The sequence below is a fragment of the Vipera berus genome (assembly GCF_964194415.1).
Source record: "Vipera berus genome assembly, chromosome: 2".
Classification (NCBI taxonomy): Eukaryota; Metazoa; Chordata; class Lepidosauria; order Squamata; family Viperidae; genus Vipera; species Vipera berus.
Genome location: NC_138203.1, coordinates 43514510 through 43530837, shown reverse-complemented (window position 1 = coordinate 43530837; position 16328 = coordinate 43514510). Strand labels below are relative to the sequence as shown.

General features: G+C 36.1%; 1 protein-coding gene across 1 annotated transcript in view; it reads left to right on the top strand.

Annotated features, from left to right (window-relative positions):
- PCSK1 (proprotein convertase subtilisin/kexin type 1) overlaps nucleotides 1-16328 on the top strand; it is a gene marked incomplete at both ends in the record, with an annotated part of 37419 nt that overhangs the window by 7495 nt on the left and 13596 nt on the right. The window contains 5 exons of the mRNA XM_081315573.1: nucleotides 5227-5337; nucleotides 6671-6817; nucleotides 7285-7361; nucleotides 9690-9778; nucleotides 11349-11521. Coding sequence (XP_081171699.1) covers nucleotides 5227-5337; nucleotides 6671-6817; nucleotides 7285-7361; nucleotides 9690-9778; nucleotides 11349-11521 — 597 coding nt within the window. The remainder of the gene's footprint in view (nucleotides 1-5226; nucleotides 5338-6670; nucleotides 6818-7284; nucleotides 7362-9689; nucleotides 9779-11348; nucleotides 11522-16328) is intronic.

Below are 16328 nucleotides of genomic sequence, written 5' to 3'. Positions count from 1 at the left end.
TCACCTCTGAATAAACTACATGTGAGATTGCCTGCCAGTTTGCTATTAAGTCACCATTGGGAAATGATGTGATATAATCCTTCAATAGTTGAATGATTTCTGGCAATTATTATAATATTTATATTTCATATTTTTTCTCCAAAGATCTTAAAATATGTGTATATGGTTCCCTGTTTTGACTCTGAGACTGATCAAATCTTAATCTAGACCACATTGAGAAATTGTATTTGAAAAGTGGCATCTTAAAACAAAGAAATTGTAATTGTTGACTGTGGAATGAAATGAAATTCCAAAAGGCACAATCAAGCACAAAGTATTTCTTCATTTATGAATTTGTTCGTATTTCTCTCTGGGTCTTTTATGTGAATATCTCTGGAAAGTGACCTCGAAAATTTGTCTTCTGTTTGTTACTGAAATCCTTGTAATTTAGGAATTAGGAAGTTTGCAAACATTTCACAAATGCTTCACAGATGAACAACAACCCCTATTTTAAAGTTGCTATTGATAATTGATGTTTACTGGTATTGTTTTTAAGAAGAGATTGGAGAAGCATTTGTCCAAAATGGTATAGGGTTTCCTGCCTGAGCAGGGGATTGGACTAGAAGATCCCTTTCAACACTTCTATTCTATTCTATTCTATTCTATTCTATTCTATTCTATTCTATTCTATTCTATTCTATTCTATTCTATTCTATTCTATTCTATTCTATTCTATTCTATTCTATTCTATTCTATTCTGCAAACTTCGAAACAGCTCAATTAAAGATTAAGAAGGAGTTAAAAATGTGTCTTTTTAATAGTTTCATGCTGCATTCCTATTCGTCTAACAGTCAATTTATTTCTAATAGTAGGTGCAACAAAATGATATACAGTAATTAACTGGAAAAACATATCTGTTGTGTACTGGGTTCTTTGCAAAAAGCAGGAGACGAGGCGAGAGAGTTCAGGCAGGAACATGCTTTATTGAATGCAGGAACTGAACTGGTAACCAAGACTTTTACGCAGCTATTTATACACTGGCCAATAGGCGGCGGCCAATAGGTTCAAAGGAACCTATTGCCGCCCTAGAGCCAACCAATGATGGTCCTGGAGACGGCTTGTCTGAGGAGCCAGCAACTGTTACCAACTCCCTGCTTAAGCAATCTCACAGCATTCAAAACCCACGTGGTACAGTTCAAGTGAAACTAGGCCCAATACATTATAATGTCAATTGAAAATACATGTTTCAAAATGAATACCTTCAAAAAAGAACCCATAAAACCTGGTTTATAGGTTTTTCACACATCTGGAGTAGGGGGCATTTGCATTACAGTGAGTCAGAAGACAATGTTATTGAATGCCTACTGTGGTCTCTTGCTCCATGGGATATTGCCATCTCTATTCACTCAAATGGTGTCCAAAATCTCAGGAAATTAATTTCACAGTGCTGAATTCAAAAGCAAAGGGTAACTAAACTAGGAGCATCTTTTCTAAATGTAAAGCTTTCTTTAAATGTAAAGCCTTCATGAGGACCAGATGGATTACATCCCAAGGTTCTCAAGGAACTGGCAAATGTGATCTCAGAACCACTGAACTATATTTTTCAAATATCCTGGAGCACTGGGGAACTACCAGAGGACTGGGAAAGGCTGATGTAGTTCCCATCTTCAAAAAAGGGAAAGAAATGGATCCAGGAAATTACAGACCTATCAGCCTGACCTCAATACCTGGGAAAATTCTGGAAAAAATAATCAAGCAACGAATCAGCGAACACCTAGAGGCAAACAAAGTCATTACTAAAAGCCAACATGGGTTTGTCAAAAACAGATCATGCCAGACAAATCTTATTGCATTCTTTTATCAAGTGACAAAATTAGTGGACCAGAGGAGTGCTGTGGATATAATTTACTTGGACTTCAGTAAGGCATTTTATAAAGTAGATCACAACCTAGTACTTGATAAGATGGGTTAGACAGCATCACCACCAGATGGATTCGTAGCTGGCTGACCGGCCGTACTCAGCATGTGTTCCTCAATGGAACCGCATCTACATGGAGAGAATTGTGTAGTGGGGTGCCCCAGGGCTCTGTTCTAGGCCCGGTGCTCTTCAACATCTTCATCAAAGATTTGGACGAGGGGATAGATGGGGAACTCATCAAATTTGCAAATGACACCAAGCTGGCAGGAATAGCCAACACTCCAGAAGACAAGCTTAAGATACAGGAGGATCTGGACAGACTTGAACGCTGGGCGCTATCTAACAAAATGAAATTCAATGGTTAAAAAAGTAAGATTCTACATTTAGGCAAGAAAAACCAAATGTACAGGTATAGTATAGGTGGTACCTTGCTCAACAGTAGTAACTGTGAGAGGGATCTCGGAGTCCTAGTGGATAGTCACTTAAATATGAGCCAGCAGTGTGCTGCAGCTGCCAAAAAGGCCAACACAGTGCTAGGCTGCATTAGCAGAGGGATAGAATCAAGGAAAGAAGCAACTTAGAACTAAGGAGAAACTTCCTGACGGTTAGAACAATTAACCAGTGGAACAACCTGCCTCCAGAAGTGGTGAATGCTCCAACACTGGAAGTTTTTAAGAAGAGACTAGACAGCCATTTGTCTGAAATGGTATAGGGTTTCCTGCCTGAGCAGGGGGTTGGACTAGATGAACTCCAAAGTCCCTTCCATCTTCTTCTTCTTATCTTCTTCTTCTTCTTCTTCTTCTTCTTCTTCTTCTTCTTATTATTATTATTATTATTATTATTATTATTATTATTATTATTATTATTATTATTATTATTATTAGCTTGACTCTTCACTACTAAACACCATGTTCTTATGGAAATAATTACTTCAGAATTTGAGAATTTGCCACAGTAATTTCTGCTTCAACTGGGCTGGAAAACTATGCAAAATGGGCACTAATCAAAAATGTCAAGCTATTATTAATATGTACTGTAGATATGTGAGTGAAATCATTAAGATACATTATGTCTTATTCTTTTTATCCTAAATTTTCTTTGCTGTTTCTCTAACCACTGGGTTCCTAATGAATTTCATCATTTCTTTTGTAGAAAACAAATTTCCAATCATGTGAAGCATTTTTGCACTGCAAGAGGGGTCTAGGATCATCACTGGCATTTAAATTCCTTACTGTCTTTGAAATTTCTTGATGATTCTGCTGCATTTAATTCATAATTGGGAACATCACATGAATGATATTCCTACTCTAGAAAAGAAAAATAATCATGTGCCCAAGCCAAGCCCATTTGAAGTCATGTTATACTGTATGTCCCCATGAAAATAGCTTAGCTAATGCAATTATTCTTGTTCTCTCACTGCTTCTTTAATGCAATTAGAGATATGGCTTTGTGCTTTTCTACTTCACCTTTTTTTAAAAAAAAATCTGTTATCTGCCATCTTCATCTTTAATTGTCCTTTTCTAGGATTTAAAACTAGGATTTCAAATTTCAGGCAACAGTTGTGCTGGGGAATGTATCTTATTTGGCCTTGCTAAAACTTGAAACGCTGCCTTAGCAACATTTCAAGCAGAATAATGAGCGAGTTTTGATTCCTACCATCACAGCAGCAACAGCCAAAGGCCTGAAAGAGAAGATCTTTCCAAGGTTGAAGACTGATCTTAGAAAGAGGCAGAGTGAGGTAGCAGTTGCTTTGCATGTCAGAAGCTGCAAGGCAGGTGAGGAAAATGTAATTGCTAGGATTTAGAGGATATTGCTGGATTGTCAGAACTACACTGTATCCTTAAGCCAGCTTGCTGCCCTTAGGAAATATGATCTGATGAACAATATGATCATTATCTGCACATGGATTGAAGAGGTACTATCTTATCCTTCATCCTGGACAGCAAAAGCCATGGGAGAGAGGCAAAAAGTCCAGATTAGATTTCTGGTCCATATTATAAAAACCAAATTTGTATTCCAAACAATGTTATTACAAAAAGCAGTGGTCTTTACTTCCCATGACAAAAATTCTTGACAATGGGTAATCCCACAGATTGTACATACATACATACATAATATAATATTTCTCATACTATAATAAAACAAATTATAATAAATAAATTCTACATACTATAATAAAATCAAGGCAGATTAAAAACATCATTCATTTTGATGCTTGGATTATGGGTCATTACTGCTGGATCAAAGATACTGCCTTCTTGTCAGGCTTCAGTGGTTTTTATTATCCTTTTAAAATTAAAGAACAAGGGCTGGCTTATAAAACTGGACTTTGGTTTCCCAAAATAATAAAGTAAGACTGATAATAAATTAGCAGTATGATTTTAAAAATTTGAGGAAATAGTATACAGACACGCTCCATTATTCAGACCGTAGTATCCTTTTCACATATACTTATTCTATTATTGGTTATGACCTCATAATAAGAACTCACTGAATGTGACTTATTTGCAATCACATGCAGCTACAGCATCATGTTGATAACATACCAACTGCAAAGAACAATTCTGCTTCTAGTACTGTATATGTCTTCCAATTCAGTTGTTCTCTCACTGGTAGAGCATAGGCCAAACAGGTGCTCACAGTGAGAAAAGCCAAACAAATTTCATGACACGCTCCTAAGTATATGGAATATATGTTCTGCAAACTCCAGCAATTGGTTAAACACTCAGAGATAAGACATTTTTGTTACCCCCAGATTGAAGGAGCATGAAGGAGATTGATTCCTCAAAATTATGGAACACAGAATATCTATAGTTGAGGGGAGTAGAACAAAGGTATAGCATAGGGTTGGGCAACCTCTGGCTCATGCATCACATCCTTGCATCATTACATGAATGGGCATAAAATTTTGAGACTCACATTTTTCCACTGAGGGAGGTAGGGATTCTAAGTGGCTATTTTGTCCCTTAGACTCCCTTCAAAAGGGTCTTAAAATTTAAACTTACCCTTTAGTAACATTAATGGCCCTGCTCCATATGGTCATTAGATAGAGCATTTATCTACATCTTTATTCTTCCATGATATTATCTTCATCTCATCCATAGCTAAGACTTGAGACAGTCTTAAGCTATTCTTAGCTGTAACAATGTTAAATTAGCATATGCTGTTTTACAGAAAGACTGTAATTCCTATAAATAGTGATCTGACTTCCTTAGAAAACCTCTGGGTTATACATGGAAGAAACAAGACTTTGATGTGCATTTATAGACACAAGAACCACCAGTATTTTCTTATCTCAGCATTTCTTCATCTATCTCATGCTATTTTAGGTGACTTGGGCAGAACAACAGTATGAAAAAAAGCGAACGAAGCGTTCTGAATTAGGAGACTCAGCAGAAAATCTATTTAATGACCCAATGTGGAGCCAACAATGGTATCTGGTAAGAGTTTGAATCTTCATGTAGAACATATATGTTTAGTATTGCTTCATTAGTGTAGTAAACCATTTGGGAGATTACTCAAAATATGATAATAGAAGTTGGCTTTTAGGTTATAAACTATGATATATACAATCATCTGCAGCATATTTTCTGTTTTTGAGATGAAAACTGTACAGTCACAAAACTATTCTCTAGTGGAACAATTCTCTTATGGCATTTGCCCAAATATAACATATTACAGTTTGATATAAGTAGCACTTGTGAAAAAGAGCACAAGCTTTATAAAATTTAATGGGGAAGATAAGTACCTCAAATGAAAAGAAAGGAAGGCCATGATGAAGTGATGCCATTTTTTAATCAGTCAGCCACAATGTGACTCAGCCACTTCTTACTAACAAATCAAAATTTTTAAAAGAAGATGATTCTAAGAGATTGAAATTGACAATAAAATATAGATCTTGTGCTCTCTTGATTTAAGATTTCATTTCTTATAATATTCCATACTAGACGAAAGAAGTTGGGCAAGGCTAGTGTGTACAGAACTACTATTTGCATCATGAAGCAACTGTATAAATTTTTACACTGAACTCAAATCAAAACCAAATCAATACAGAGCCTTGGTGGAGCAGAGGGCTAATGCCTCCTTAAGTAACCCCAGCTGCCTGCAATTAGTGCAGGTTCGAGTCCCACCAGGCTCAAGGTTGACTCAGCCTTCCATCCTTCCGAGGTAGGTAAAATGAGGACCCAGATTGTTGGGGGCAATTAAGCTGACTTTGTAATAATGCCGCTTGGGGGGAGGCGAAAGCCCTAATAAGCAGGCATATACATAGAATGAAGGCTACTGCTAAGCTTGTAAGTCGCCCTGAGTCTTTGGAGAAGGGCGGGATATAAATGGAATTAAAATTAATTAAAATTAAATATGTTTTATGAACCATATTCCTGTTTTATGAACCATATTTTTTCAATGTGCCATGCAATTCATGACACAAAATTTCAGTAAAGGAGGGGCTGTTTTTTTCAGCAATGCTAACTATATAAGCAATGGCAAACGAATTTAATAAAATAAAATAAATAATAAAATAACATAAAATAAAATAAAATAATAAAATAATGTTATCTCTACAAGTAATATTTAAAAGTAGCTATTTGTAATGTAATATTAAATAATCAAAAGCTATGCAGGAACAAGTTTGGTATCATTCATTCATTCATTTGTACAAAGAGACTTGAGTGCAGCATTTGTAAGAAAAGTAATTTTTACAATGTGTTATAGGCAAAACAAGTTAGTAACATTTGCACAATGCATAAATAAGTTGTCTTTTGTTTCTCCTAGCAAGATACAAGAATCAACCGATCTTTGCGCAAATTGGATCTTCATGTCCTTCCAGTGTGGCAAAAGGGCATCACAGGCAAAGGGGTTGTCATAACAGTGCTTGATGATGGCTTGGAGTGGAATCACACGGACATTTACTTTAACTATGTGAGTTTAATATTTCAGTAGCAATCATTATTTTTCCAATTTCATGATGAGATTCTTGGAGTTTAAAAATATTCCTATTCAATAATAAACGTGATTGGGTGTTCACCCAATTGTTTGTCAATCTGTAGACTCTGGAGAGAATTCAAAAGAGTTAAAATCACTTGTTGCATGATGATTGGGTAGAGAAATGCAAATATGACAACTCAAAAAACCATGAGCTATTATTGATTTTTTTTTAAAAAAAAGAATACTCTATTAATATGTTTATGAGGAAAGAAGGGTGTTATACTGCAATTATGTACAATTGTTGGCATCCCAGATTGACACTGTGTTGACCAATGAAGAAACAGAAAGAGAGACTAGATAAGTTTCCATTCTGGTTTGCTATAATTTTTCTTATATCCCTACCTCTGTTGCTTCAACAATTGTTTACAGCTGTTACAGCTATTTTCTTGATTAACATTTAGGATCCTGATGCAAGTTATGATTTCAATGACAATGATCATGATCCATTTCCCAGATATGATCCTACAAATGAAAATAAGTGAGTAACTATCTACTTTAATATACTCTTTGATATATATTGCTAGTTTTTTTCTGGAATTACTGGGTGATTTTCAGTGATACTCACTGTTGCTTTATATTATCTATCTGAATTAAACTTTAAGAACAGTAGCAGACAAAACTAACTCTAGACCACAGAGTTGTTGTTGTCATCCTTTGCTGCACAGCCCAGAAAATGTCACATTTATATATTGATGGGACAAGAATTATTACTTTCTTTTCATTATTTCCCTTTGCTCAGGATTGCACTCTAAAATATTTCTATTTGCTGGGCCAAGGGAGACAGATATCCATACTGATTTTTCCATACTCTCACCACAGTGGGACGAGATCTCTTGTTTTATCTAGTTTTGTCCTGATGTAGATGTTAGCATTGTCTAGTAGTCATAGTGTTGAATAGGTAGTTTCAGTGAATGTGAAATTAAATTTCAAAAGTCATTTATACAGTCAACATGTGAGCCTAAATTTTGGGATTCTATTATTAAAGTGCATGGGACTTCATTATACAAATGACTAATCTAAAATGTCTGGTTTTATTCAGATGTTGGATTGGTTATGATTTAGATGAAACAATATGATAAATCAACTGTACACACACACACACACACACACACACACACACACACACTCCCATTTCCAATTGATGACACAATCCCAATAACAATAATGGATGGACCAATTGTGTGATCAGGCTGCCTTACTGCCTTTTTTGATTACCAACACCATGGACACTCCTGAAATAAAAGTTGCAAGACCAGTGCGTATTTACTTGAGAGAAGCAACCTGAACAGAGTGAAGATTTAGTTTTTAGTGGAGGACTGCATTGATATGGTTTATGTTGGTTTGAGAAGCAGAAGATCAGCTTACCTGTTCACTTCAAGTGTAGAATTGTAAACATGTAATACTTCCCAAGATAATTAAGGTAGAATGTCATTTTTTTATGATACAATAAAGTTCACCACCACCTATTGAAGGCAAATAATATTGAATTCTTTGTGTGGATTCTGTTGTAACAGAAATATATATATATATTATGACAATGAAAGGTTTTCAAAGGATGAATATTTTCAGGTTTTGTAAAATGTATCATTCTGCTTAGCTGGAGCAGTTATTGGTAATAATTGACCATTATCCACTGATTTAAATTCTCTGAAATCTGCCATCTCTGCATAACAACTACTGTTTCTAATATATGTAAATGGAATTCAAACTGGCAGCATTCAACAGCTTCAGTGCATACCGAACTGTGCTATTAAATAAAGTAGCTTTTCACAAGAGGACTATCATTTGATGCAATGAAGGTGAAGAGTTTCTGGAATGTGGAATAGAAAATATTGTACTATTTAGTCTCTGTAAATAAAAAGGACAAACTGCATATTTAAATCTAATCATCTCAATAAATAACTTGATATCTGATATTCATTAAAGCTATGCATTTTCATTGGTCTCTTGAATATTGAGTTTATTCTTGGAATTAATTCATGATAGCATCAAAATGTGTTGGGAAAACAATAGGCATACTCACTGAAGAATTCTTGTAGATCCAACAAATCAGAATGACATCAGCTTGACTAAAGTTGTTCTGTATTTTATAATCACTCAGGATGATTTCATAATTAGGGTAACTTACTTGCTTATCCCCAACTTGCCAAATTTGTGTGACAGTAGAACAGTAGACAGTAGATCCAAGATGACTGGGTTGGTTGTGCATTGACGGTTTTTTTCAGTCAGTGCAACACATTGAATTCTGAAAAATGCTGATTTTTCAGTCAGTGCAACCTCTCAGTCTGAGATCTGAAGGCCATCATTGGTATCAGTGATAATGTTGAGGGGGGAAAAATCAAAGAAAAATCCATGGTGGTACAGAACAGACAGAATCAGTGTAGCCTCATCTCACCAACCTTGTTTGCTCCTTTTTTAAACCACCAGCAACGCAGTTGCAGCAGGTGAGTAAAAAGAAAACAGAAAATGTTCCTAGAAAAATCTCATTGTTATGGAATCACTCCAGAATTTTGTCTGTTTCAAAACTGGTTAATTCTTCAATAAGAATTACATGGTTGACTGGGGGAAAGGGTGCCTGGTTTAAGGTTAATTAAGTAGAGATGGGCATATTAACGTAATAAATAAACTACATTGTGGCATTCATGTAACCCTCTAATCTTCTCCTACAATTTTGTTGATCATGTTGTGCAAACAGGGCTATGTAATTTAGTTCCTTTTGGCTCCATCTGAATTTCATATACTCATATGAATAATAATTACATAATAAGATTTGAAGATGACCCATATAAAACTGATTTTGTTGCAGACATGGAACACGATGTGCAGGAGAGATTGCCATGCAAGCAAACAATGTTAAATGTGGAGTTGGAGTGGCATACAATTCCAAAGTTGGAGGTAAAAAAATATAAACAATAATTCTTTTTTAGCAGTCTGTTTCTTTGCTGGAGTTCTGTTTGAAATGCTAGTGGAGAGGTACTGAACAAAGTAATATTAAGTTGAATGGCAGGGACAGAAGAAATGATGGTACACTTTCTGTTTCTATTATGCATTATGATTGTACAAAAATTTGAAGGGCTATTTATTGCTGCAGTTTAATGAATTTCAACAGAACACTGAAAATAATATTTTCGTTAAGTACCATAATCCCTGAGCATTAGTGGCTGATTAGGTTGCTACTATATACTTAATTCGTGTGGCCTACAAATGTGGGCTGAAATTTAGTTATTTATTATTGTTTTTGTCAATGCATGTTGATGCAAGCATGTCATGGCCTCAACTATGTATTCAAAGTGCTATTATCACATTCAAGTCTAGCAACGTTCAGGACATAAGATTTAGTTTTCCTTTAACTCTGATAAAAAACAACCTTTTAGTTTTCTAAATTTTAAATGTGACTTACTAATATGCTATTAGTTTGGAGAGGAAGGGGTTTCTTAAGAAATTAGAGGAAAGTCAACAAAATAATCAACTCAACAAGAGTATGTATGCATGTTTATATGTATGTATCCATTAGTTAATTTACAATAGTGTAGATTTTTAAAAATTGTGTAAGCAATCCCCTCATTGTGTTGTTTTTATTTTGTTTTTCAAATAAATAAATGATATATACCTCATTACAAAAAATCAAACCTCTAAAGTAGTGTTTCTCAATCTTAAAAATCTTATGTATGGACCAACACACAGAATTTCCAAGCTAGCATGCTAGTAGTTGAAGTCCACATGTCTTAACTTTGCCAAGACTGAGAAACACTGCTCTAAAGTGAAGGCCATTTTCTCATCAATCAAGCTTCCAACATTAAACAGTCTTTTGGCAAAGATAAGGTCTTTCATATTAATATATTTCATATTAAAGTTGTACACCAACCTTTTGGTGATTAACAGAAGCAGGGATGCAGTTTAGCATTGTGGGGTGAAGATGAGGGGAGGGACTTGATCTCTTTGTAAGATCTCTTTTGACATTTACTGGGTAAATGTCAAAACTATACTACTAAAACAGCTGAACTTTCTATGGGCTTGATCAGGATCACTTTAATTGATGGCAGGTGTGTAGTGGCTACTATTTAACATAAGTTTGAATATGACTGATTCTGAATACAGCCACATTTTTTCTAGTTTTTAATGGTTATTTTTCCCCTAAAAGATTTGCTTTCCAAATGTACAGCTTTGAATTGTACAGCTTGTATCTTTTATTAAAGGTGGAAAAAAATCTGAAGAATTTATCTTAGTCTGATTTTTTTTTACATCTCAAAAACTTGGCATTTTACAGGGATGTGTAGACATTTTATATCCTCTATACATATTGAATCACCTATATCCAATCCAGTGTTCTCAGGTTCTTGCAGTTTATAAAAATGCACAAAATGTTTCCATTTTGACGTGGTCAAAAGCCCTGTTTTGTACTGGCAATTCAGACAGAACACAAATTAATGACTGATTGGGGTTTTTCTCTCTCTCTCTCCTAAAGGGATCAGAATGCTGGATGGCATAGTCACAGATGCCATTGAAGCTAGTTCAATTGGTTTCAATCCTGACCACGTGGATATTTATAGTGCCAGTTGGGGTCCAAATGATGATGGGAAAACTGTTGAGGGGCCTGGCAGACTAGCACAAAAGGCTTTCGAATATGGAATTAAAAAGGTAAGACCTCTTAACACAGAGTGAAAAAGCAGTTAGTACGTGCCAGAAAATAGAAAGGTTCCTTTGTTAGTTTGAGGAGTTGCTTAGTCCATTTAGAAACACCAATTTCAAAAAATGGAAACTACTAGAAAGATCTCAGCAAAATATCTTTACAGTATTTATATTTAAGGGTTTAACATCTAAATCACTGGGTTATTTTCTATCATCACTCTCACACTTTCTTGTTTTTCTTTTTTTTCTTTGCTGGCTTTTTTCTACTTGTTTTCCTTTGAATATTAATGGGATTTTATACAAAGAGCTCCTATAAAATATTAATAGAAATGGTCTACTTCCTGAATATTGCATTATTATCTTGTATAGTGTCAACATTTAATGCATTATTTTATTTCAGAATACGTAGCTCAGTTAGTTATAATTAAGATGATCTAAATACTTGAGAAAGGGACGCGGTGGCTCAGTGGGTTAGGACGCTGAGCTTGTTGATCAGAAGGTCGGCAGTTTGGTGGGTCGAATCCCGAGTGCCGCATAACAGAGTGAGCGCCTGTTACTCGTCCCAGCTTCTGCCAACCTAGCAGTTTGAAAGCACGTAAAAATGCAAGTAGAAAAATAGGGACCACTACGGTGGGAAGGTAACAGCGTTCCATGCGCCTTTGGCGTCTAGTCATGCCAGCCACATGACCACAGAGATGTCCTCGGACAAGTGCTGGCTCTTCGGCTTTGAAACGGAGATGAGCACCGGCCCCTAGAGTTGGAAACGAGTAGCACACATGTGCGGGGGAACCTTTACCTTTACCTTTAAATACTTGAGAAAAATAGCATTCTTTTTGGTCCTGTAGATCCAGTTAAGGAAGTAGTTGAAGTTCATGGGCAGTGTTTTATACTTTTTAATTCTAAAAACTAAGATAACATTTAAACCCACTTACATTTAAACCCTCAAATACTTTGGCCACCTAATGAGAAGGAAGGACTCACTGGAGAAGAGCCTAATGCTGGGAAAGATTGAGAGCAAGAAAAGAAGGGGACAACAGAGAATGAGGTGGCTGGATGGAGTCACTGAAGCAGTAGGCGTGAGCTTAAATGGACTCCAGAAGATGGTAGAGGACAGGAAGGCCTGGAGGAATATTGTCCATGGGGTCATGATGGGTCGGACACGACTTCGCAACTAACAACAACAACAACATTTAAACCCACTTACCACACACCTCTGGTATAAATAGAGACACCTGCCTTATGTTTTTTTCCTGTAATTTGACTTATACAATTTTTCAAGCTATTCTTTCATTAACTGTCCTTTCACAATTTAGATAGACCAATGTTTGGGGCTAATAATCTGATAGGAGGTGGACTTGCTGACAGTTGCAGCCAATACTTGACTCAGCTTAAGTTCCTATTTCCCAATTTCACTGAAAGTGAAGGTATAAAACAATTAACAGTTAATTGTTTTAATAATTATCTAAATATTAAAACAATTTACACAGCTTGGTAACATTTGCACATATTATTTCTAACCTTCTCCTCCTTGGGAGTTGTTGTTCAACACGACAGAAGAAAACCAAACTGGGAAAAACTGAATTCTAACAATTTCATCGCTAACTTGGAATTTTATTTTGGAAGAAGAAAAGAGTTTTCCTCCACTAAGAATAAAGTCAAGGGATGCTCTATCTGGAAATAAAATGAATTTATCAAATTTAAGGTCAATACTGGGAAATGCATCAGTTTTTTGCTTTTGTCAATCCCCTACAACACAATCACACTTAAAAAAAAATGAAATTAAGATTAAAAATATATTCAGTACAAAGAACAAATAGCACTCTGCAGCTGCCACCATAATACTTCCATGAAGGTTGCTGGCCACTTGGTGCTTCTCCAAAATAGTATTTTATTTATTTATTTATTTATTTGGCTTGAGAAATGAGATGGGCAAGATGTAGAATCATTTGAGGTAGATTGTGGACTTTACTTTAAAATCAGTGCTTTTCAAGAGGGGAAGTGCCCAGTCCAAACTGAGGATCCTCTAATTATGTACTTTTGTAACACAGAATTACTGGATAAAAGCCATGTGGGTTCAAATAATCTGCTATACTAAGCTATTATAACTTGAGGTGGTTGCGGTTCTATTCTGTTATTACAGGTGCTGTTTAGCACTGCTGCTGTTTAGCATGTTGCGTGAACCAAACTATCATTGCCATCAAAATAACCCTATGTTTTTAATTTGTTTAAGCATAGCATTAAAATGGGGGAGCAATGGCTCAGTGATTAAAGATGCTGAGCTTGTCAGCTGGTAAGCTGACAAGTCTGGGTTCAAGACCCAAGCACTGTTTTATGGGGTGAGCTCCCATTACTTGCCCCAGCTCCTGCCCACCTAGCTGTTTGAAAGCATGAAAATGCAAATAGATAAATAGGTATCACTTTGGTGGGAAGGTAAAAGCACGGGTGAACAGTCATGCTGGTCACATGACCAGAGAAAAGTCTTCAGACAACGCTGACTCCCTTGGCTAAAAAACGGAGATGAGCACCACTTCCTAGAGTTGGACATGACTGGGCAAGGGAAAGCTTTACCTTTAGCATATTAAAACCCAGCAATTGTATGTTTAATGTGGGCTTAGGGTTTAATAAGCTATGCAACCTTAGCCTATCTTTTTGCATCACCCTTTTTTCTTTCTTCTGCCTCTTATTTCTCTTTTTCTGTCATTCTCTTCTTTCCTTCGCTGTTTTCCCTTGTTCTCTTTTTTATTTCCTTTCAGTCTTTGGAGAAAATCATTCCCTTACTTCTCTTTTTCTCAGTCTGTTCATTCCTAATTTTTGAAGCTTTTTTTTTAAAAAAAATCCTTCATACACATGAGGAATACCATGGGACATCAAAATGACACACCAGCATGCCATAAACTCTACCCTTTTTATATTCCCTGGTAACATCATGACGCACATATGAAATGGAAGGACTTGCACTGTGACAACACAATGGGTTCTTCATCATTTTGAGCCCCTTGCTCCATCACTGTGGACACAGCTGTCCTGATTCATTTCTGAATTTTCAATTTTCCCTGTGAAGTCAAGAGAAAGGTTTGAGAGAAAGTCTGAAGGTCAGTATCTTGGACTTTTACCACAAACTATACAGAGGACAATTCTTCATCCTTGCTTTTCTCCCAGCATAGCTAAATTTGACAGAGATTATACATTTTCCGAAGTAAGGCAAATAAGGAGTCATATTTTCCTAATGAGAGTTATTAACATCTTCTACATGAACAATTCAAGAAAAGGGTTCTTTTATTATCACTGCTAGACTTGTTACAATCTATGAACTATGTCTTTAAAAATTCACTCAAGCATGTTAATAAATGAGACACTTTTTACAGTGAATATACTTTCATTAATCTTTTTTTTTAAGTAGAAACTTCCTAATAAAATGTTAATAGTCTCCTAGCTCCAGCTCTACTGTACAGTATTTTTTTTAATTTTTAGATGGCCTTTACTTTTTGCATAATCTTGCGGGGTATCTATGTGTGTGATTTTGTTTATAGCTCATCACTCAGAAAGGCAGCTAGTGATGAGCAGGAACATTTAATTTCTGATGTTAACAGAATAACAGAGTTGGAACAGAACTTGGAGGTCTTCTAGCCCAACCCTCTGCTCATGCAGGAAACCCTATACCAGAGGTAGGCAACCTCGGCTCTTTTATGACTCATGGACTTCAACTCCCAGCATAGCTGACTCAGGAATTCTGGGAGTTGAAGTCCATGAGTCATAAAAGAGCCGAGGTTGCCTACCCCTGCCCTATACCATCTCAGACAAATGGTTGCCCAATCTCTTCTTAAAATTTCCAGTGTTGGAGCACTCACAACTTCTGCAGACCAATTATTTCACTGATTAATTGTTCTAAATATCAGGACATTTCTCCTTAGTTCTAGGATCATTCTCTCCTTCATTAGTTTCCATCCATTGCTTCTTGTCCTGCCTTTGGGTGCTTTGGAGAATAGGTTGACCCCCTTCTTCTTTGTGGTAGCTCCTTAGATATTGGAACACCGCTATCATATCACTCCCTAGTCTCCCTTTTCATTAAACTAGACATACCCAATTCCTGCAACTGTTATTCATATCCTTCAGTCCCCTAATCATCTTTTTAGAGTCTCAACCAGTGGTAGGATTCAGCTGGTTTGCACCAGTTCAGCAGAACCGGTAGCTAATTTTTTGTTGCCTACTAGGAATCCAAAATCCCTCTCACAGTTACTACTATTGAGCCAGGTGCCACCGATACTATACCTGTGCATTTGGTTTTTCTTGCCTAAAAGAAGCAAGAATTCACCATTGAATTTCATTTTGTTAATTCTTTCTGTATCTTGAGCCTATCTTCTGGAGTGTTGGCTGTTCCTGCTAGCTTGGTGTCATTTGCAGATTTGGTGAGTTCCCCTTTTATCTCCTCATCTAAATCATTGATGAAAATATTGAAGAGTCCTGGGCCTAAAGCAGAGCCTTGGGATACTTCACTGCATACTTCCCTCCATGTAGATACAGTTCCATTACGGGCTACACATTAATTACTGTTAATTATCGGAGAACCAAGAGTTATGAAGCAACAGGAAAATACAGAGTTAAAGGCTTTACTACTTCATACTATGAAATGGACATGCCAAGCACCAAGTCTTAAGATGCTAGTGCACTTTTATTGACTCTTGCTAGTCACATAGATAATGCATTATCACTATTTCTGTTGGAATAAAAGAAGTGCTAAAATCATTTGTCTTCTCTCTGAGCAATATTGCCTTTCTTACCTTTCTTTTCTTTTCTTTTTAGTTGGCAGATCATTGGT